The sequence below is a fragment of the Denticeps clupeoides genome, chromosome 15 (assembly GCF_900700375.1).
Source record: "Denticeps clupeoides chromosome 15, fDenClu1.1, whole genome shotgun sequence".
Taxonomy (NCBI): domain Eukaryota; kingdom Metazoa; phylum Chordata; class Actinopteri; order Clupeiformes; family Denticipitidae; genus Denticeps; species Denticeps clupeoides.
In genome coordinates, this window is record NC_041721.1 from 6576053 (window position 1) to 6596213 (window position 20161).

The window sequence follows — 20161 nt, forward strand, 5'->3', positions numbered from 1 at the left end:
TCTCAACAGCTGTAGGTAATGTAATAACCGTTTATGATCGCCATGACAACGTATTTGATGTAAACATGAGTGGGCGTGCTGAGCACAGCAGCGTGTGAGAGAGAATCGAGACACAACCAGCCAAATGCGAACCGACGTTAAAAAGGGAGACGTTCTCACTATGAACTGCTTCTCAGTTTGGTCTCATCTGAGAAGAATGGAAATAAAAATGAACCACACGCACGTGAAAAAAAAACAAAAAAAACAACAACAACCGTTCTAATCGGCGACATTTATTCCACGGAGATCATTTATTCCACGGAGATCATCATTCGCGGACCTGTCTGGTGGCATCTGAGCGTCCCCCAGATCCCCGGCTGCTCCCGTCATGGAGCTGTGTGAATGGAGAGTGATCAGAGATCTGCCGACGGGTCCCCGCGCAGACCTGCACTGTGTTTGGGCGCCACCTCCTGGATGAGGTCCACAAACTCGTTCTTCTCAAGGCAGGCTCTACACTCCTCCCCCCACGACGCCAGAATCCGCTTCAGCTCCAACACTCGCATGTTGGAGAGGATCTCCCGGCTCCAATCCAACACTGGCTTGTCTGTAGCGTTAGGCACATTTTTGGAGAATTGTTATCGAACACAAAAATAATGTAAAATTGCAAATCATTCCCACTTTTTGTGTTGTCACTTTTATTGCACTGTATCTATTGTTGCACTGTATTTTGTGCACAATGTATGGAAGAATTTTGAAATGTTATCAGCTTTTGACATTTAAACACAATTTTTTTTAAAGCAATGTTTCTGAATATTTCTCTGCCACAATTTTCTGTAAATAATTCCAGTGTGCATTTTGCAGTGTTCAAAATCAACTCAGGCTCAGAAATTCAACTGGTTGAGCAATCGTTCGGCGATTGATAAATACGGAATCATACAGCCTTTCACTCTGTATGTGATTTGATGGCTGTCTCTCTTGTCTCTCTCTATTTTTGTATCTCTCTCTCTCTCTCTCTCTCTCTTGTTTGCTCATGTTCCCGACAATAGAGGAGAACGTAGCATACTTCATTGCCTGGATGCCGAGTCGAGGTGATCGCTATTTGATTGCTACAGTACACAGTACATTCCCACTTTTTGTGTTGTCAAATGTTTTATTGCACTGTATATATTGTTGCACTGTATTTTGTGCACAGTGTTCTGTATGGAAGAAAACGTGTTCTATCTGATTTTGAAGTTTCATTAGCTTTTTGACATTTAAACACAGATTTTCTTTAAAGCAATGTTTCTGAGTATTTTGCTGCCACAATTTCATGTAAATAATTTCAGTGTACATTTTTATGTTCAACACGAAATTCGTATTCAAAATCAACTTGTGAAATTCAGGCTCAGAAATTTAACTGCAAAAAAAAAAACAGTTTCATCCTTCTGGGAAACTGAGCACGAGCAATCGATCAGCGATCAACCTTGAGAGATGGCAGTATTACGGATCAGCTGGTGACCTGCGCGTGCACATGTTTGTGCTACCTGCAGATGTTAATGGCAGCAGATAGGTCCATTTCAGAAATGAACTCCCAAGTGAAACACGTAGCACTGGATAACCAACTCATACTTAGTTTCCTGGATGATTACACTGAATTTGGAAGGTGAATTTCTGAGCCTAAAATTCAAAAGTTGAATTGGAGCAAGCTGAATGACAGTATTTGAAATTTTGATGCTATTTTTTACTAGCACTCGTAGTGCATGCAATGCATGCTGGTCCAACCAGGTTGGCATGCAAAATATTCTGAAACACTGTTTCAGTACAAAAAACAACCAGTGTTTGAAATTGAAAGGCTGCTAAATTTCAAAAACAGATTTTCTTCCAGTCTTACCATATTTGCTCTATGTGCAATCTGAGCCTTACAATGTCCGCTGTCTGTATAGTTTTATAACATTTTGCTGCCAAAACAGCTCGGACCCATCTACAAAACCTTGATAGGTATGCTGTAGTATCCGGTACCATGCTGTCAGTAGTAGATCCGTTCTATCCTGAAGTTACAAGATGGTGGCTCAATGGATCAGGCTGGTTTTTCACAACACATCCTACAGATGCTCGACTGGACTGAGATCTGCCGGATTTTGAAGGCCAAAATCACCATCTGCAATGTGGCAGGGAACCTAAACTGCCTTTTCAGCAATATGAGCTACAATACAGTCAGTGAGCTTTGGCTGAATGTCCTTGTCATAATGCTATGACTGATCTGTGAATGTCTAGGACAACTTTGTTAACTATTGTTTCATTCAGCATTTCTTGATTAATTACCAGCTAAACATTTAAGTGGTTTTGCTGCCCAAGTCTTTAAGACATAATTACAGTCTAGCAGAATTCTAACTGTGCCTTGCTTCAGAAATAGCATAAATTAATTTTTATACAACTTTAAACATAATCAAGGAATTACGTAAAACCATGTAAAAAAATTTAATTGTAAAAAATTACCGTGCCGAAGCTCACAAATCTGTACATCCCTCTTCTGGAGCCTCTGACAAATTTTGGGTACAGGGACATGGGAACTGAGGGGGCGTGCCACGTCCGCTGTGACGCGGGCAGCAGCATCACTGGAGGCTCCCACATAGTAACACTGAGAGAGGAAGCAGGTGAGAGAGAGCACGTGAACTCATGCGAGACAGAGGCTGTACGAGCGCGTCTGTGTGTGAGCAAGTTCCCTCACTAGCCGGTTCTCTTTTCCGGTGGCCACGGCACAGGCCTGAATCAGCGCCTCCTCTGCTATGGCAGGGCTCAGTTCAGAGTGTGTGGCCACTAGACTCCTGTAGAGACGTTCCAGGAAATCCACACACACTGATTAAAAAATAAACAACACACACACACACACACACACACACACACACAGTAAACCTTCCAACAGGATATACAAATATTTTATTACATGTGGCAACACATTGGCAACATACAGTACAGGCCAAAAAGTTTGGACACACCTTCTCATTCAATGTGTTTTCTTTATTTTCATGATCATTTACGTTGGTCGATTCTCACTGAAGGCATCAAAACTAGTTAGTACTTAACAAAAAGTGGAGACCTGGCCTCCACAGTCACCGGACCTAAACCCAGTCGAGATGGTTTGGGGTGAGCTGGACCGCAGAGTAAAGGCAAAGGGGCCAACAAGTGCTAAACACCTCTGGGAACTCCTTCAAGACTGTTGGAGAACCATTTCAGATGACGACCTCTTGAACATGTTTTCAGTTATTTCACCTTTTTTTGTTAAGTTCATAACTCCACAGGTGTTCATTCATAGTTTTGATGCCTTCAGTGAGAATCTACCAACGTAAATGGTCATGAAAATAAAGAAAACACATTGAATGAGAAGGTGTGTCCAAACGTTTGGCCTGTACTGTACGAATATTTTATTACATGTGGCAATATATTGGCAACATACACATGCACATACAGAGGGGCAGCGGTGGACAAGCATGTCATTGCTGCCCACTGCTCACCAAGGGTGATGGGTTAAAGGCAGAGGACACATTGTGAGTGCACTTGGTGCTGTGCTGTGGTTCACTCCAGGTTAGGACACATATGCCGTAAATCAGCCGTAAAATTGTGACTGGTCAGGTGAATGTTGGAGTGCACATGTCCACATGATGGAAAAGAAAACGAGGTTCGCTGGAGCAGGACACAGTTGATCAGTTGTCCAATTCTGATGCCCACATTGGGACTTGTTGATGGTGGACAAGGGTCAGCGTGGGTTCGTAATTAAGCTGCAGTCGCTGGACACTTTTGGTAGATCCTGGCCACTGCAGACCAGCAACATTCCAAAAGACCGTCGGTTTTGCTTCAGATGTTCATAATTTTGTGGCTGATTAGTTATTTTACATTTATAGCATTCGTTCTCAATAAAGTTAATAAGGGATCACATGAAGATAAATGGGAAATGTGTATAAATATGAACGACAGTAATGTATTAATAAATGCGTAATTATCGAAGTGTTTACAATCTGAGGGTCGGTCTGGGACTGTCACCCGCCGGTCTGAGCCGGGACAACGCGGCGCGGTTATTTTTACGCGAGTTCCATGCCAGTGAGCCCGCTTAACAACCCGCCTCACCTTCACATTCCTCGGCACCGACGAGCTCCACAGAGGCGCCGAAAATCAAACAAGCGACGAGCACATTCGCGCGGCGCATGACTCTCCTGCGGCGGAGCGCACGCTGAATAGGAAACTCAAATACCCATAAGCCTGGGCTGCACCCGCGTTCCTTCCCAAATTGAGAGGAGCCACGCCATTGGCTTAGCCCGGGGCCCGCGCTGCGTCGTTGATTGGCCGAGTGGGCCGGCCGGCTATTTTTAAACCAGACTTTTGATTGGCCGGCTTTTGAGGAGGCGCGATTCCATTGGCTCGCTTTCTGCCCGTTTTGTTCCCGACGGCTTCCGGTCGGGGCGCCGCGTTTTGCCGTTGGCGCCATGGCCGCGATCGGAGTGCATTTCGGCTACACGTGTGCGTGTGTCGCGGTGTTCAAGGTAAATAATTTGTTTGGCTGGATCGGCGTCGCCGCGTGGTTCGTTTTCAGACGTCTGAGGCTGTTCTGTAGTGGTCCTCACCAGTTTCCCCTTTCAGGATGGAAGAGCGGACGTGGTCGCAAACGATGCAGGCGACAGGGTGACGCCCGCGGTGGTGGCCTTCCGAGACACTGAACAGGTGAGGTGGGGCGTTACGAATTCATTCATTTCTACTTTTGCACGATAATCGTATTTTCCCCGTTTGGTTTCGCTTCTTTAGCAGTTGAACTCTATACTGTTTTTTTGTTTGTTTCTCTTAATAAGCTCAATAAATTTTTATTTGCAAAACGTATTCAATACAAAAATTATTACAAGGAATCGAGAGTTCGTTATTCTGAAAATGCATCATGTTTGAGTCTCTGCAGTAAGAAGGGACTCACCCCTCTGGACTGACACACACACACCACTTTTGTTATATCGTAATATTATCGATCTGTAATATTATCTATGAATGCACCGTTCCATTTTGCACAGCAGTATTTGCACTATTTTACTTTGCACATTTATTATTCATTTCATTAGTTCAGCGCTGTCTGTCACATTGTCTACGTCTTTTGTGTAAAATGTTACTCTTGCACTGCCTGTGTTCCCTGTTTGCACTTTATGTGACCCAGTTTGTCTGTGTCACACACGTGCACTTTATGTGTGTGTGTAACTTTGTTTCACTGTTTAAATGTTACATTTGCAACTGTGGGGAACCTGTGTCTTAGGTGTGAGATGGCAGGGGGAAATGCATGGATGGAGGTCTCCCTCTGACGTGGATTTGGGTGCGAAATGATGAACTTTAATTCCAATATATTCTTATCTTTCAGATTGTTGGCATTGCAGCTAAGCATGGAAGAATTAGGAATGCAACTAACACCGTTGTCAAAGTGAAGCAAATCCTGGGGAGAAGGTGCGTCTTTAAACGTTTCGGCGTTGCACAAAATTCAGATCAATTTTTCAGATCTGTTGACTTTGAAAGATCAGCTTGTCCAACTTTTCTTCTGTGAGAAGAAGGGTTCTGTGCGCATCATGGGTACTGCAGTACTAAATGAACGTTAAGAAAAATCACTCGCGATGTCACATGGGTTTCTTTTGTACGTGCCGAAACTTGTTTCCAGGCTTGTTTTTTCGTGGATCTTATGTCTGTGTGGCTCTTATGTCTGTCTGGATTGCTGGGGGTCTTGCCGGGTCAGTTAAGCCTGGACTGGCCTGGCCTGGGTTTCTGGTGTAAAATACATGCTCATTTCACTTTAGCTGTGGTGTTGGTTTAAATCTCTGTTTCGGTGCTTTCAGTTTTGATGACCCAGAAGCACAGGCACATCAGACAGACAGCAAATGTCCAGTATGTCTTATTAATTGATTGATTAATTAATAATAGAAATTACTATTTTGAGTCCACAGTGAAAACTGTTTGTTAAAATCCTTTTTATCAATGCTTAAGGTTGTAAATAAAGGGGACATGCCCCAATATGAGATTGACACCGGAAAAGGAACCAAGCATGTATCACCTGAAGAAATTGCAAAGTTAGTCTTCCATAAAATGAAAGGTGAGACATATCGAGACCGTTCTGTACAAAGATCCAGCAGTCCAGCTTGGTGGACCACTGATCTGCTTTTTTCTCTGCAGAAACGGCCCAGTCAGCGCTGGGATCTGACGTCACCGATGCTGTCATCACAGTGCCTTTTGAGTTTGGGGAAAAACAGAAGAATGCCCTCCGGTAAGCTGCATTCTATTCGTGTGCGGTGTTTGTTGCATACCACATAGGTGCTCTGTGTGTTTGTTCTGATTTCCCTCCATGATTGTGGACATTTTAGCTGCAGTAGTGCTGATATCTTGTGGTTCTCCATTTCTTATGTTGTACAGAACTCCATAAACACACACGTTATGAGCACAGTACAGGTACAATACTGATTCAGCCCTCTTGCACTCTGGGATGAAATAAGCGTGATGTTTGTGGATTATTCCCGCTTCCGTTGAATAGCCTGACGCTTCAGATTTGCACTGCATGTAACTGTTCAGCTTTCGTGAGCGTACGGATAATTGTGTTTCAGATTTGCAGCAGAGGAAGCCGGGTTTAATGTCCTGAGACTAATTCATGAGCCATCAGCAGCTCTGCTTGCTTATGGCATCGGACAGGACTCTCCGTTTGGCAAGAGGTACTGCATGCATGTCATGCTTCTTTCAATCAGAATCAGAATATAATACAAATATGATGCAAAATAAACAATTTAAATTAATGGGTGAGGTTGAAACCTTCTTGCACATGATTAAAAAAAACGACTGGTTCACACGTCCGTGCAGAGGTGTGAAAATGGTAACGTGTGTTTCACTCTCGCCAGCCACGCGCTGGTATATAAACTGGGCGGGACGTCACTTAGCGTGACTGCACTGGAGGTGAACAGCGGAATGTACCGCGTGCTGTCTACACTCACGGACCACAGCACGGGCGGGGAGAGCTTCACGCAAGCGCTGGCGCAACACCTCGCTTCAGAGTTCAAGAAGTAAGTTCAGACCATTCACCTAGAGGGACAGCCGGCCATGTGTGTGCACGTCCGATTTTGTCAAAAATAAGGCTCTATCAACATGGTATTGTGCCTATATTTAATATATTTCATACACAAATTTAATACATATTAATGTTTTTATTTTTTAATATATAAATGAGCAGTGGTAAGGAAGCGGACCCGATTACTGGGTTCGGTTGTGGATTCACCAAGGTGCCACTGAGCAAAGTACAGTCTCCACACACTGCTCCACACAGTTTTGTTCAATGTAGTACAGAATGTTTAAGGGGGCGATGTAACTTCTGCGAGTCCTACATTAATTATCTTGTTGTAACTCCTTTTATGACACTGAATACTAATATGCATTCACATCTGAGATTTGCTCTTCTCTCTATTTACACCTCTTTCTTTAATATGAAAAAATGCTGAGATTGTGATCATTACATTTTCCTGATGAAATATGCATCAATCTCTGCCATATGTCTATTAACTGAATGCTAACTTCTTTAGTCTGGGCTATACGGGATCATGCTTCATGGAGATCCTATGGTCTGAGAACTTAATCTGGTTGGAATAAGTATATTTTCAATTATGATTTTCATTCATTAATAGGGACTGATTTACATTAAATTTGTTTGACTGAAGCTTTTATCCAAATTGACTTATGCCAGCTTTACACAGTCCAAAATATGACTATCAGACATGTTTTAGTCTTTTAGTATTGAATCATGCAAAAAGTGACCGACTTAACTGTGGGTGTGAAAGAGCCACAGTTTTTACTAAATCATAGCCTGAGACAAGGCTGTGATGTATGACCAGCATTAGTGACAAGGTGGCTTTACAATTGACACTCTGTTCATGGTATTTACATTTAAAATTGTGTAGGCAACGAGGTAAATGACCAGTAGCCAACAATTCCTTCAGTTTTGATTTTGGTAATGAGGGAATATTTTACATTTATGTTCAACGCGTAGCTTCGCTAAAGCCAGAAATATACTTGCTGTGAGCTATGTATGAGTATACGTACACAGTTGCTTTGTTAATGTTTGTGCTGATCTATTTGGGTTACTGTGTGTCGTAATCTGTAGTGTGTACTCCTTACCACCTTACCAGTGTTGAGGCCGCAAACCAAATGAATGAATACCTGTATCTGAAAATTGTCATCTGTTGAGTGCTGATCTTGCAACACTGCCCCTAAAAAATGATTGCATCCATGCACCAAAACTGACTCAACAAATGCAGGACACAAGCAGCGGCTATACGTACATAGTTAACAGCAAGTATATTTTTCTGCCTTTATTAGACCAATCATTAAAGTGTTAATTTTTCTCTGTGACCTCAAAGTTTCCATGAGTATTATAAAATATAAAAATGGTTCAGATTTGGTCCAGTGACATTTATTGCTTACTGCATTTGTTTTGTAAAGCTGAAGAATTCTGCTTGAATGACTAAATAAGATCCTTCTAATAACCTTTGATGTGTGTATGTTGCCAGGTCTTTCAAGCAAGATGTTACTGGCAACCCCAGAGCAATGTTGAAGTTGATGAACAGTGCCGACGTAGCTAAACACACGCTCTCCACGCTGGGAAGTGCCAACTGCTTTGTGGATTCCTTGTATGATGGGATGGATTTTGAGTGCAATGTGTCACGGTGGGAACTCTCTCTGGCATTTTATAAAGCACGACCTTGAATCTGAAGTTGAATCTGCAGTTAAAGGTCATTGTTCCTTTGTCCACAGAGCCCGGTTTGAGCTTATATGCTCTTCACTTTTTAATAAAAGTATTCAGCCAATCAGAGCACTCCTAGAAGAAGTCAGTCTGTCAACAAGTGACATCAGCAAGGTAAGTAGAAGTGTTGGTTTTCAGAAAGAGTACAAGAGTTTGATTTCTGTATCCGCAACACGCACATTTCTTTCTCTGTTTGCTCTGCCCTTCAGGTGGTCCTATGTGGAGGTTCAGCCCGAATTCCCCGGCTCCAACAGATGATCCAGGATCTGTTTCCTGATGTAGAACTTCACAGCTCCATTCCTCCGGATGAGGTCATTCCAGTGGGTGCTGCCATGCAGGCTGGCATCCTGGTGGGCAGGGAGGACCTGGCACTTGGAGAGGACTCTGTAACTGTTGACTGCTGTGCCAAGGACATCCTGGTCAAGGTACATTGGGATGTGTGCTACACCAAGCAGCTTCAGAGTGTGGAAAGCAGAAATCAGAGCAAAGGGCGGCTATTTTGAAGAAACTAGAATATAAAACATGTTTTCAGTTATTTCACCTCTTTTTTGTTAAGTACATAACTCCACATGTGTTCATTCATAGTTTTCATGCCTTCAGTGAGAATCTACCAACGTAAATGGTCATGAAAATAAAGAAAACACATTGAATGAGAAGGTCGGTCCAAACTTTTGGCCTGTACTGTATGCCTTTAATACGTGTCTCTTTAAGTATAAAATGTATTAATGAAGTATTCATCTATCAAATTAGAGGATGCTTGGTGTGGATAATTAGTTTCTCCTATCAAAGATACAGGTATCTAATAAACTGATATTTAAAGAAACATATTACGTGGTTGATATGTGATAATAGCCTTCTGGTAATTGGATTCAGTAGGACCCAAGAAATATGATACAAGATGTTCAGTTATTCTGACTAGAGTTATGTCTCAATATTAGAAATGTCACATTTAAATGAGTGGGAAATTTGGTTTTGGAATTTTTTTTAACTCCCAGGAAAAGCAACTGACTCGTATGCAAATAGCTTTTAATTATGCAAGAAAATTAGCCCTTTGTGCTACAGAATGATTCTAATTAATTTTGACAATATTATTGTTTGTATGATTTTTTGTGTTTAAGGTTTTTCAGTGAAGTTGTAGGAGTCATGTGTCAGTATAATGGTTGCTTGCTCCAGAATAATCATGAATATAGTCCTGCTCATAAGGATGTTTCAAATTAGCTAAATTTAACAGGCACTCCTGGCCGGTTCAGCATAATGACTAGTGGAGAGTTGCACGAGCACCAACACCTTGTTTTCTTTTTGCATCCTCTTGTGTAGGAGGTGGATGACTCCGGACTGGACGTGTTCACTGTTTTATTCCCCTCTGGTACTCCGCTCCCTGCGCGTCGGCAACACACCTTACATGGACCGGGCAGCCTGGCCTCCATCTGTCTGGAACTGTACCAGGCACAGCAATGCCTGGCGCAGGTAGGCACCACGCATGCTCTCACCATGCATGCCGGATGTGGGTGTCTGGCCGCTGTTTGCTGTCGTCATTTGCGTGTGTTAATTGATAGAGCTAAACAGAGTGTGGCGCATCAATGTCTTTTTTTATTTATTTATAGATAATTCTGGGAGATCTGGAACCCAAAGAGAAGAATCATGATCTTGATACTGTGATCACCATGAAAAGGTCTGCCCTTTTTTTTTTTTTTTTCTCCAAGGCTGATGTCAGATCAGTTATTTACCTACTGAAATATACCTTGGCTTTGGGTTTTCATAGCGCATGGGTGTGTGTGTGTGTGTGTTCCATAGGGATGGCTCACTCCACGTCACCTGTACGGAGCAGCACAGTGGACGATCAGAGGCTGTTACCATAGCAGCAGCATCCTGATTCCCACTGGTTTCCATGGAGAGATGGAGCCTTTCACTCCATCTGACGTCTTGCTGAAACCCTGCAGTAATCGTGATTAATCAATATACAGATGTTGGCTTTGTGTCTGTTACTTGATCCTTCCAGAATAAAAGCTGTATATATGTGAAATGGAAACTCTCCTCATTTCTCAACCGTCTATGCCTGCTGTGGTTTGCTTTGCACTCGTGTGGAGTTGCACGTGTGCTGGCTGATGTTCATCTCTACTTGCATGTGAGAGTTCATTTTCTGGTGCAGTTGCGCTAACAGGTGCATGTTTTGGAGAAACAAGAAAAAACATACGGATAAAAAGGTACTTGTACTGAATTAAATTATTTGGTTTATAATCAGCATCTTTGCATATTAAATGTTTATTCAACAGTGGTTTCCCATCATAGCTTTCAATATATGCTGTTCCATATAGAAACAAGTGTAATATCCACACTAAGGCACACACCGTGAGACAAAAAAACAAGCCAGGGAGGTAGAGCTTTTGACTGACATATGCTGTCTTGATTAGTCAAGTTATTCAAAGTTAATAGTTGGCACTCTGTGAAATTTACATAATTATGCATCTCAAAAAGCATATCAAATCTGCTGGATCCATCATCATAATGATGTCAAACTGACCCCTGACCCCTGTCTGAGGAACAGATCCTCCCCAGCTGCCAGTTTTATATACAGCTCCTTCAGTTCTTCTGGGTTGGGTGGTTTAGAACCAGGCGTGGGCGGGAGCTCAAAGTCTGACGACTCCTGAGAGTCCGGAACATTCCCCTGGCCTGCCTGAGATTCATGCAACATGTTTTCAGTCTCACTGGTCCCACCAAGAGACTCTGGGTTTGTCTGGATGCCCAGTTGACCTGCCCTGCTGTCTGGGTGGAGGAGGACCGTGTCCGCTTCACTGAAGAGCTCTACCTCCGCTTCAGAGATATGGGTGGACTGAGAAGACGACAGACGCAGCGAATCGCATTCGTCAGCCTCGTCTGTGAACAGTTCTGGTGAGCGGGAGCAGGTGCATACGCTGGATCGTGCCAGACTGTTCTGGCTGTTCTCAGGTTCGGAACTCTCGTCTGTTGGAAGAGAACCCGGCGTGAAGAACGTGTCCCAGAGAGGAGGGTGTGAAAGTGTTCCAGCTGAGGCTACGCCAGATGGCTGGGGAGGGTGAAACTCTTGCACATCAGAGGTTTTTTTGGTCTGGTCGTCTGGTAGTGTTTCTGTCGGCTCTTGCTCCCCGTCATCCTCATCATCGTTAGATTCTGTACAGTCCAGGTAATTGGCTGAATGCACGGAGGGGCGGGGCTCTGGCAGGTAGTCTGCCAGGGTTTCAGATGATATTTGCTGCGGTTTATCGGGGCCTTGAGCATTTGCCTCCTCAGCCACGATGACCTTCTTTCTCCGGGGTACCATGGCCAACTCCTCAAACAGCTCCTCATCATCAGTGTCTGATACTGAAGGGCAGAAATAATGGAGAGCGATCAGGAGAAGATTCATGTCACTCAAAGCACCCAATTTCTATTAGGTGAAACTTAAAAAACATGTTTTATTTTATTTTCATGTTTAAATACACTGCTACAAAAAAATAAAGGAACACGGTGAAAGTACATCAGATCTCAATAGGGGAAAAACATTTAAAATAACCATACTGATATGGAATGTGTTAGGGGAGAAAAAAAATATGCCACATCAGTTGATGAACATTGGTGATAGGTGTAAAGAGTGCTTTGGTCATTCTGCTTTGCCGTACAGAGAGCGGCAGCTCAGACGGTCGGATCTGGAATTTGCACCCCTAAAAAGGAACTCTACCAACCGTCATGGCTTGAAAATGTGCCAAAAATTGCAGTTGCTCGGTGATTGGACATACAAATGAGCACAAATGTATATATATATATATTTTTACACAAGACAATAATAAAAGATTTTTCTGGAAAAATGCAGACAACTCGATAAGTGCCTGTTTGCGCCAACCAGGAAGTGCCGATAACATAGCAAAATGCCCCCTCAACTTCTATAGGCCGCTTTCCTCCTCGTCCCGCCTCGTTCCTCCTCATTATAATTTAAAGCTACAGGCACCGAAACGCGAGTTCTGAGGAAATCTCATTGTGGGACTGGATAAAAGAGGTTGTAATTCGGAAAGAGACTTCGGATACAGTATTAGGGGACAACTAAGACCAACAAAAACCAAAAAAGCAGGGCTTGCGATAAGAACTTATGGGGCAGTGGTGGCCTAGCGGTTATGGAAGTGGCCCCATTCGAATCCCGATCCGCCAAGGTGCCACTGAGCAAAGCACCATCCCCACACACTGCTCCCTGGGCACCTGTCATGGCTGCCCACTGTTCACTCAGGGTGATGGGTTAAATGCAGAGGACAAATTTCACTGTGTGCACCGTGTGCTGTGCTGCTGTGTGTCACATGTGACAATCACTTCACTTTAAGAGAGATGATATGATATGATTCTGCAATAAATAGATATTTTTACTTATCATTTTGTGACAATTTATCCAATGCTTGAGTGTGTGCATGTTTGTGGATGTGTGTGAGGGCTAACAGGATTTAACCAGCAGTTTGCATACCTCTGCAGCAGTTTTCTCTGGTCCTTTTTAAGACGCCCAGTGGCTTGTAGACAATCTCAGCCCTCCCACAATGTTCCCTGCACATTGGTTTCAGTCTGGGCCGAGAGTAAGAGAACGGAGGTGTGAGCTTTTATAAGTGATGGTGTGTAGTGCAGTACTGCAATCTGAAGGGATTTGCTTACAGCTCTGCAACTTCCTCCATAGTGCGGCACAGAGGGACTACATTTGGATAGATGTTCACAGGGCAGATGTATGTCAGGAAGTCTTTGATCTATTTTAAAAGAATATAAGTGCAGAGTGAGGTAAAATTGAGATTATATAACAACCTTGTTCTCAACTACCATTGGCTGAAATATGTAATGTCAATCGGACCACTGGATTAGTGATGTAGGGTTGTGATGCAACAAAATACCCAAGTTCACTGGTGACTGTAAATTGGCCATAGATGTGTGTGAGTGAATGGTGTGTGCGAACTAAGAGAATCTAAAAAACGAGTGAGGGAGTGGAACCAACTTTTGATTTTCTGAGCTACAGGGTGTTTTCAGCATGAGGAGCATTGACATTCTAGTGGATTTTGCTCACCTCAGAGTAGGATGAGTGGAAGGAGAAGCAGGCTCGGTATGAACTCCCTCCCATTCTACCCAGTGGCACATGATGAAAATGGAAATGAAAAGAACAAAAAGAAAAATGTTTTACCAACGCTCACCACTTAAATACTCTGGGTTCCTCAAGGACTAATACCACATTCAAGCAACAAAAGGTGATGACCAAGCATAAGAATAGTCATGAAGGTCACCTGACGATGACACTGGTCTTCCTGGTCCGCTCCCCGAACCACATGGTGGAGGGTTTGATGCTGATTATTTTGAGAGGCGTCCCATCTTTGGCTAAGCAGCCACAGGGCAGCCGGTTGGCCCTAAACATCTCCTCATCCTGACAAACAAAGCAGCCACTTAATCATCAGCAGAGGTGCCTCCTGAAATGACACTGCAACATTCTGTGCACAATAATGACATATCCCCCCAAACCACCAACAGTACAAACTCTATTGTACATCTTGTCTGTGAAAATGCCCCAATGTGATCAGCAATCCATTGGCGAGTCAGAGGCATTTCCCCCACAAAGCATCGTCAATGTGGCCTATGTTACCTTAGGATGCCTGCAAGCATGTATCTGTGTGGCTCGGTCCATGGTCATGTGACTCAAGATCTCCGGCATCTTCTGGAACATCTGAAGGCTGTTGACATGAATCTGTGAGAGAAAAAAATTTGAAGTGAAGCCATCGGTCTTGGCTCCTAGGTGGTGGAATGAACTTCCACTAGATTGTAGAACAGATGAGTCACTAAATGATATTTACAGATCGATCCTTAGTGAACAAATGAAGGATTTCAATGATGGTTATTTTAAAGCAGTTATATAAGTCGCTCTTTGCCAAATTCTGTAAAGGAAAATGATGACCTGACAGCCAAACTCCTGACTCAGGTTGGTGAAGAGGTACTCATATCCGTATGCAGCCTTGCAGTTGAGCCAGACCACGTGGTTGGGACTGTGGCAGATCCAGTCCTCCACCAGCTCTTTGATCCCCTTCAGACAGGCTTCCTGGGAGGGGAACGAAGAGTATCTCACATCACATGGAAGAAGTCCTTAAATGAATACTGTCACTGAAAAAAGGAGTGATACTCACTCTGCTTGGAATCTGATAGTATCTTGGATCAAAGAAAGTTGTGTCTAAATAAACACTCTGTATGTCTTTTACCCTAAAAGAACAATATATTTAAACTTGCAGCATCGCCTGGAAATGAACATTTAAAAAAAATGAGAAGAAGAATCCAAGGACCAGTTTAATTTGATGTTTGCAACAGTATGGTAACAGTACCGTACAGTAGGTCATTACGGAGTAGCATATGATAATCATTACGAGACTCACTGTTTTTTCATTTGTTATTGTAGGCAACATATAGATCTGTTATATTGCTGGATTTGGTGATTGAGTCCCATCCTCTTACATGAAACTGCATAGCCGTACGACTGCAGCCACTGTGTCACTGAAAGTTTGAAGGAACTTCCAGCCTCACTGGTATAAAAGCGCTCAGTTTGACATTTATCTATTTTGAAATGCATGCAAAGTCCATTAATACAGCAAAAACAGCATTAAATTACAGCAACGTTGGGATGACGGTTGTGCATTGGTCAGGCAGTCACAGAAACATGCACACACACACACACACACACACACACACACACACACACAAATTGTAGACACTATTCTACCCCGCCCAAAAAAGGGTTCATGGTTCAAATGAGAGAATAATAACATCTGCACCACCACCACAGTACATAAACTGAATTAGTAGGCAATCAGCAAATGCAACAGGCAGACTTTACATTACACTTTGCAATAAATGCGTTTGGTGTAATAAAAACCTCCAGGTAAGTGACTAGAGCTCCCTTGGGAACAGTTTTTTACATCACATCAATCCGCTCACTCCAGACAGAAACCAGTTAACTTATAACCTGAAACCAGAGAAGCTGCCCTGCCCTCACATCACTCCTTTGGGTCTCTTCTGGTGAGAAAATACAACCAGAAATGAAAAAAATGGAGAATAATCCAGTAGAAACCTCACACGTGGATGTGAAAGACATTACCTATTGCCCGAGTGCAGAAACTCCATCCTGGCTACATCTCCAATGGCCAGTCTGAAGTCCCCGGTGTAAAGGACCGTTCCCTGACTGCCCTCAAACAGGAACCTACCGTCCAAAAAGCAAGTGGTCACATTCAAGAGATTTATTGTTACAAGCACACAGCCAATGAGTACTTGAGAAGCAATCAAGAATAGAAAAGACATGACATGACAAATTAGTGCAAGAAGTGCAACAAACACCACCACAAATAAATGTCTGAATGATTCATTGATTATAAGTATTTAAAAAAATCGACTTACATGACTGATCCTGGACAATGGCCTGCTGGAAGCAGAGTAACAACAACATCTTCTGACTGAGGATAGAGAGACACAGTACGTGTGTTACACGCGCACACGCACAGTACGTGTGTTACACACACACAGTACATGTGTTACACACACACAGTACATGTGTTACACACACACACACACACCTCACCTCTCCTGTTTTTTCATCAATCAGTGATATGCCAGTTGGACTATCCAGCTCAAGGGCAGTCTTTGAAAAGAAAGATGAACAGTGTCAGCTGTGTCCAGAATGTGGGGTCTGGTGTGGAAGAGGGGCGTGGCGGATACTTACAATGTGCTCCTCCCAAAAGCTATATTTCGGGTTGCTGAGCAACAGTTCCTTGGTGACAAAGGAGCAGTACAACTTCACTGTTAAACTGAGGCAGACGAGATAAAAGAACTTCAGTTACTGGAGATGCAGGAAAAATTATATACATACACAACACTACAGTGTTGTGTAGTGTTGTGCGGCCCTGTAATCAGAAGGTTGCTGGTTCGAATCCCGATCTGCCAAGGTACCACTGAGGTGCCACTGAGCAAAGCACCGTCCCCACACACTGCTCCCCGGGCGCCTGTCATGGCTGCCCACTGCTCACTCAGGGTGATGGGTTAAATGCTGAGGACAAATTTCACTGTGTGCACTGCGTGCTGTGTATCACGTGTGACAATCACTTCACTTTCATTTTCCTTCTACTACCACTAATATTAATAATAACTGTGATGACAACGATAATAATAATAATAATAATAATAATACCTGAACTTGAGTTTTCGTTTTAATAAGGGCCCCTTCAGCCCTTTCATGTGATCTATGAAGAAAACAAGTAAAACAGCAGAACAGAAGACGAACCAACATAGAAAATATTTTCACCACATTTTGTAATAACGTAGTAAAAAGAAAGAAGGGTTACCTTTGTGACAGTGGGAGAGGAAATATGCCCTGGCGTGCAGGTTCTCCCTGTCGAAACGGTCCAGAGATACTGTGGGGTATTCCTTCATGCGGCCAGCGAAGGAGCTCATCCTGCCACACAGTGACAGCAACACGAACCCATGAGCTTCGCCGACGAAGACCTCGCAGGCTCGTCGCGGTTCGAACCTTCCGCCTTCGGCGCGCAGTGACGTCACCGAAGCCGGCCGACAACGCGCTCGCCGTTTAATCAACCTTTCGTTTCCGAACTCTGCGTCCCCCCCTCCGGAACAAAACTTCCAAGGGAGGCGCCAGAATGTGGCGTTGCGAGCTCGTAGGAGCAGGAGGTGTACTTTTAATTTCCCTTCATGAACCGGAAGTAGAACTCGCCTCTGCGTCGTCGGCGCGAAGTGGGCACTACGAAAGGCGGAAGTGAGCGGCCGTCCGCCTTCCTCGCGTAGCCCGGGGGTTCGTAAAGTGTCCTTGGTAGGACCCTTCGCGTCCGTAGGCGGCCAGATAATGGACCACACTATGTACACTGCGCCCGCCACGCCGCAAAATGTCCCCCACGCGTCGGAATGTACTTGTAAATGTAAGTGCAGTCACTAAGTTAACTGTTAAGCGATTATAGATTACAGTCATTCAACTCAATTTCCCATTTCAATTGTCTTGCACAGTGACCGACGAAGAGACGACCAAGTTCATAAAGTGGAGGGCAACAAACTGTTCTCTCTTTACCGGGAGGAGAAACTCGTCCAAACTTGCCTGGAGGTACCCGTGCCACTATATGTATATTCTGTTTTTTTTTTTTGTTTTTTTTTTAGATCCTTTCTTGAGAAACGTTCCTGGTCTGCAGTGGTCATGGGTGGTCAAGGCGTGTGGGACTGCAGGCTGACCCGTGTTGCCTGGTCAGCCAATAGGTTTCAACAGGATTATGCCCCCCTACCACACTGTAAAAACGGTTCAGAACTCAGCAATGAGCCTCTGTGGCAAACTGGTCTATTCCTCTATCATTTGGTCTCGTACTTATAATAACGCTTTCCTTTAAGACCAGCATGAACAAATGTTATGTAGAAAGACAAACTGTGTTACAGCAATATATCGCGATATTTTACGTGGTGATATTGTATGGATGCAGGGACATCAAATATTGATATTTTTGTAAACAAATTTAGTCCGCCGGGTGGTGCTGTCGAGCGTCAGCATGGATGAGAATCAGCGTGCGACCACAACCTCCCCTCCTGTAGATGGCGCTGTACAGCTGGGTACTTCGAATCACGGCTTTTCAGGCAGAGTGAAATCGCACAACATGACAGACCGATCACAACATGGACTGTAGAATATAGAAATATGTACAGTATCACGATATATTGTGATGCATATTGTGATGTATTGTGAGATCCTTGCCAATACATTTACAGCATTTATCAGATGCCCTTATCCAGAGCGACTTACAATCAGTAGTTACAGGGACAGTCCCCCCGGAGCAACTTAATTGTCTTGCTCAGGGACACAATGGTAGTAAGTGGGATTTGAACCTGGGTCTTCTGGTTCATAGGCGAGTGTGTTACCCACTAGGCTACTACCACCCTGGTACACACTAGGCTTCTACCATATGTCCCATTGTAATAACTTTTTTTTTTTTTTTTTTTGCGTCTATCTCAGAGCTATTTTGAAAGAAACTGGTCTCCATGGGAAAATGTCAACTGCTCAGGCAAATAAGAAATGGGAAAACCTTAAAAAGAAATACAAGGTAAAATGCTATTTATTGTAGGATTGTTCTATTTTATCTAAATATTAATTTCATAGAATACATTTCTGCTTGTTGTGTATGCCCATGTACAGGAGCTTAAGTATCCTCTGCCTGGCATTGCTGTCAAACCGGAAAACTGGCCTTGGTTCAAACTCATGGATGACGCCATGGAGGGCCGACTGGAGGGGAGTGCCCCAGTGGTCTCCATTTCATCAGTTGCAATAAATAATGAAGACTTCCCACATCATCCTAAACCTAGGAAACGTGCAATTGTGTCAGACGGCAGCGAAATCGAGCTGGTGGTGAACGTGGAGGACTTGGCGCAGGCGGACGAGTGGAATGGGCTGGAGAGGCAGTGTGACCAGGAGGAGATGGAACAGGAGAGGGCCCAGCTGGATAGCGACCGAGCTGCCGTGGAGAGCGAAAAGGGGCTACTGGAGCGCGAGAGGATGGTGCTGGACCGAGAGAGAGCGGCGCTCCAGAGGGAACTGGCTGCTCTCGACAGGGACAGGGCAGCCCTAGAGAGAGAGAAAGCGTCTGTGGAGAGAGAACGGGCCGCCGTGGATCGAGACCGGGCCCAGTTGGAGAAAGACAGAGCCATCATGCTGCGACAGAGAGAAGCCCTGCACAGGGACATGGGATTAGGAACAGACAGCCTCGATGGGGCAGACAAGCAATCAGTAATGAAAGAGAAAAAGAGAGAGGTGGTTCTGGAACCCTCACAAATGGAGAGAAGACAGAAGTTCCTGGACTTATTTGAAAAACTCATTGAAAATTTCTGAAAAGTCAATGTGACTGAAGTGCTATTGGTAGAATAGCACTTCTATCTGTCTAGACAATCTGTCTCCTTCAACCTAAACTGTTTGTGAAATATATGATGCACTTGGCCTCTTTTTAGTTTGTGGGAGAAATATAAATTTAACCAAATGATGTTATTGATAATCCACGTCACCACGTATTCTGTTTTATCTTTTCTGACCTTCATTCCTCTAATCTCTGGAGCATTTCTCCACCTGCACACTTCTCTACCTGCAGTGCACAATGTCATCAGCAAACATCATCGTCCATCGGGACTCCTGTCCAGTGCAAACAAGAACGATCTCAGAGCTGATCCTGGGTGGAGACCAGAGTTTCCCCAAACCTGGTCCTGGTGGAACATCTGCCAGGAAGTTTTTAATAACCTGGAGCCTCCACCTCCAGGTTATTAAACTCTGTATTTTCCATTACCATCAGTTTCCTTGTGTGATATGACATAAATAATGACATGTTCATCACTATGACTGGAATATGTTGTGTAACACAACACAAGGGCAGGAGT

General features: G+C 43.8%; 4 protein-coding genes across 5 annotated transcripts; 2 read left to right on the forward strand and 2 right to left on the reverse strand.

Annotated features, from left to right (window-relative positions):
• Positions 1-264: 264 nt before the first annotated feature.
• On the reverse strand, positions 265-4217 carry cdnf (cerebral dopamine neurotrophic factor). The gene is made up of 5 exons (XM_028955594.1): positions 4081-4217; positions 2687-2814; positions 2455-2596; positions 447-583; positions 265-373 (listed from the first exon to the last, which is right to left on the reverse strand). The coding sequence occupies exons 1-5, from the start codon at positions 4157-4159 to the stop codon at positions 308-310; spliced, it is 552 nt and encodes a 183-aa protein (XP_028811427.1). The 5' UTR covers positions 4160-4217; the 3' UTR covers positions 265-307.
• Positions 4218-4364: 147 nt separating this feature from the next.
• Positions 4365-10772, forward strand: hspa14 (heat shock protein 14). Its single transcript, XM_028954833.1, has 14 exons — positions 4365-4493; positions 4591-4671; positions 5345-5427; positions 5811-5859; positions 5959-6064; positions 6145-6235; positions 6570-6674; positions 6858-7019; positions 8517-8672; positions 8761-8863; positions 8959-9174; positions 10067-10216; positions 10354-10421; positions 10544-10772. The coding sequence occupies exons 1-14, from the start codon at positions 4437-4439 to the stop codon at positions 10620-10622; spliced, it is 1506 nt and encodes a 501-aa protein (XP_028810666.1). The 5' UTR covers positions 4365-4436; the 3' UTR covers positions 10623-10772.
• A 208-nt stretch (positions 10773-10980) lies between these two features.
• Positions 10981-17453, reverse strand: dclre1c (DNA cross-link repair 1C, PSO2 homolog (S. cerevisiae)). 2 transcript variants are annotated; one of them, XM_028954536.1, is made up of 14 exons: positions 17095-17453; positions 16941-16992; positions 16476-16560; positions 16335-16394; positions 16154-16209; positions 15858-15959; positions 14896-14968; positions 14670-14810; positions 14361-14462; positions 14008-14144; positions 13794-13848; positions 13394-13482; positions 13212-13306; positions 10981-12088 (listed from the first exon to the last, which is right to left on the reverse strand). In XM_028954536.1, the coding sequence occupies exons 1-14, from the start codon at positions 17201-17203 to the stop codon at positions 11250-11252; spliced, it is 1995 nt and encodes a 664-aa protein (XP_028810369.1). In that variant the 5' UTR covers positions 17204-17453; the 3' UTR covers positions 10981-11249. The 2 variants fall into 2 exon arrangements, with proteins under 2 accessions (XP_028810369.1, XP_028810370.1); XM_028954537.1 differs by lacking the exons at positions 16941-16992; positions 17095-17453 and having other exon boundaries at positions 16330-16394; positions 16476-16532.
• A 40-nt stretch (positions 17454-17493) lies between these two features.
• On the forward strand, positions 17494-19770 carry LOC114764702 (uncharacterized). Its single transcript, XM_028954543.1, has 4 exons — positions 17494-17682; positions 17768-17861; positions 18756-18843; positions 18936-19770. The coding sequence occupies exons 1-4, from the start codon at positions 17610-17612 to the stop codon at positions 19623-19625; spliced, it is 945 nt and encodes a 314-aa protein (XP_028810376.1). The 5' UTR covers positions 17494-17609; the 3' UTR covers positions 19626-19770.
• Positions 19771-20161: the final 391 nt, after the last annotated feature.

Coding starts and splice junctions, on each gene's coding strand:
- cdnf (XM_028955594.1), bottom strand. CDS start 4,159: ATGCGCCGCGCGAATGTGCTCGTCGCTTGTTTGATTTTCGGCGCCTCT. Junction 2,815..4,080: donor CGGTGCCGAGGAATGTGAAG/GTGAGGCGGGTT, acceptor TTTTTTAATCAG/TGTGTGTGGATTTCCTGGAA. Junction 374..446: donor TTGTGGACCTCATCCAGGAG/GTGGCGCCCAAA, acceptor CCATTCACACAG/CTCCATGACGGGAGCAGCCG.
- hspa14 (XM_028954833.1), top strand. CDS start 4,437: ATGGCCGCGATCGGAGTGCATTTCGGCTACACGTGTGCGTGTGTCGCG. Junction 8,864..8,958: donor CAACAAGTGACATCAGCAAG/GTAAGTAGAAGT, acceptor TCTGCCCTTCAG/GTGGTCCTATGTGGAGGTTC. Junction 10,217..10,353: donor CACAGCAATGCCTGGCGCAG/GTAGGCACCACG, acceptor ATTTATTTATAG/ATAATTCTGGGAGATCTGGA.
- dclre1c (XM_028954536.1), bottom strand. CDS start 17,203: ATGAGCTCCTTCGCTGGCCGCATGAAGGAATACCCCACAGTATCTCTG. Junction 16,395..16,475: donor GCTTTTGGGAGGAGCACATT/GTAAGTATCCGC, acceptor TTCTTTTCAAAG/ACTGCCCTTGAGCTGGATAG. Junction 14,969..15,857: donor TTTCTGCACTCGGGCAATAG/GTAATGTCTTTC, acceptor TTGTTCTTTTAG/GGTAAAAGACATACAGAGTG.
- LOC114764702 (XM_028954543.1), top strand. CDS start 17,610: ATGGACCACACTATGTACACTGCGCCCGCCACGCCGCAAAATGTCCCC. Junction 17,683..17,767: donor GTCGGAATGTACTTGTAAAT/GTAAGTGCAGTC, acceptor TGTCTTGCACAG/TGACCGACGAAGAGACGACC. Junction 17,862..18,755: donor TCGTCCAAACTTGCCTGGAG/GTACCCGTGCCA, acceptor CGTCTATCTCAG/AGCTATTTTGAAAGAAACTG.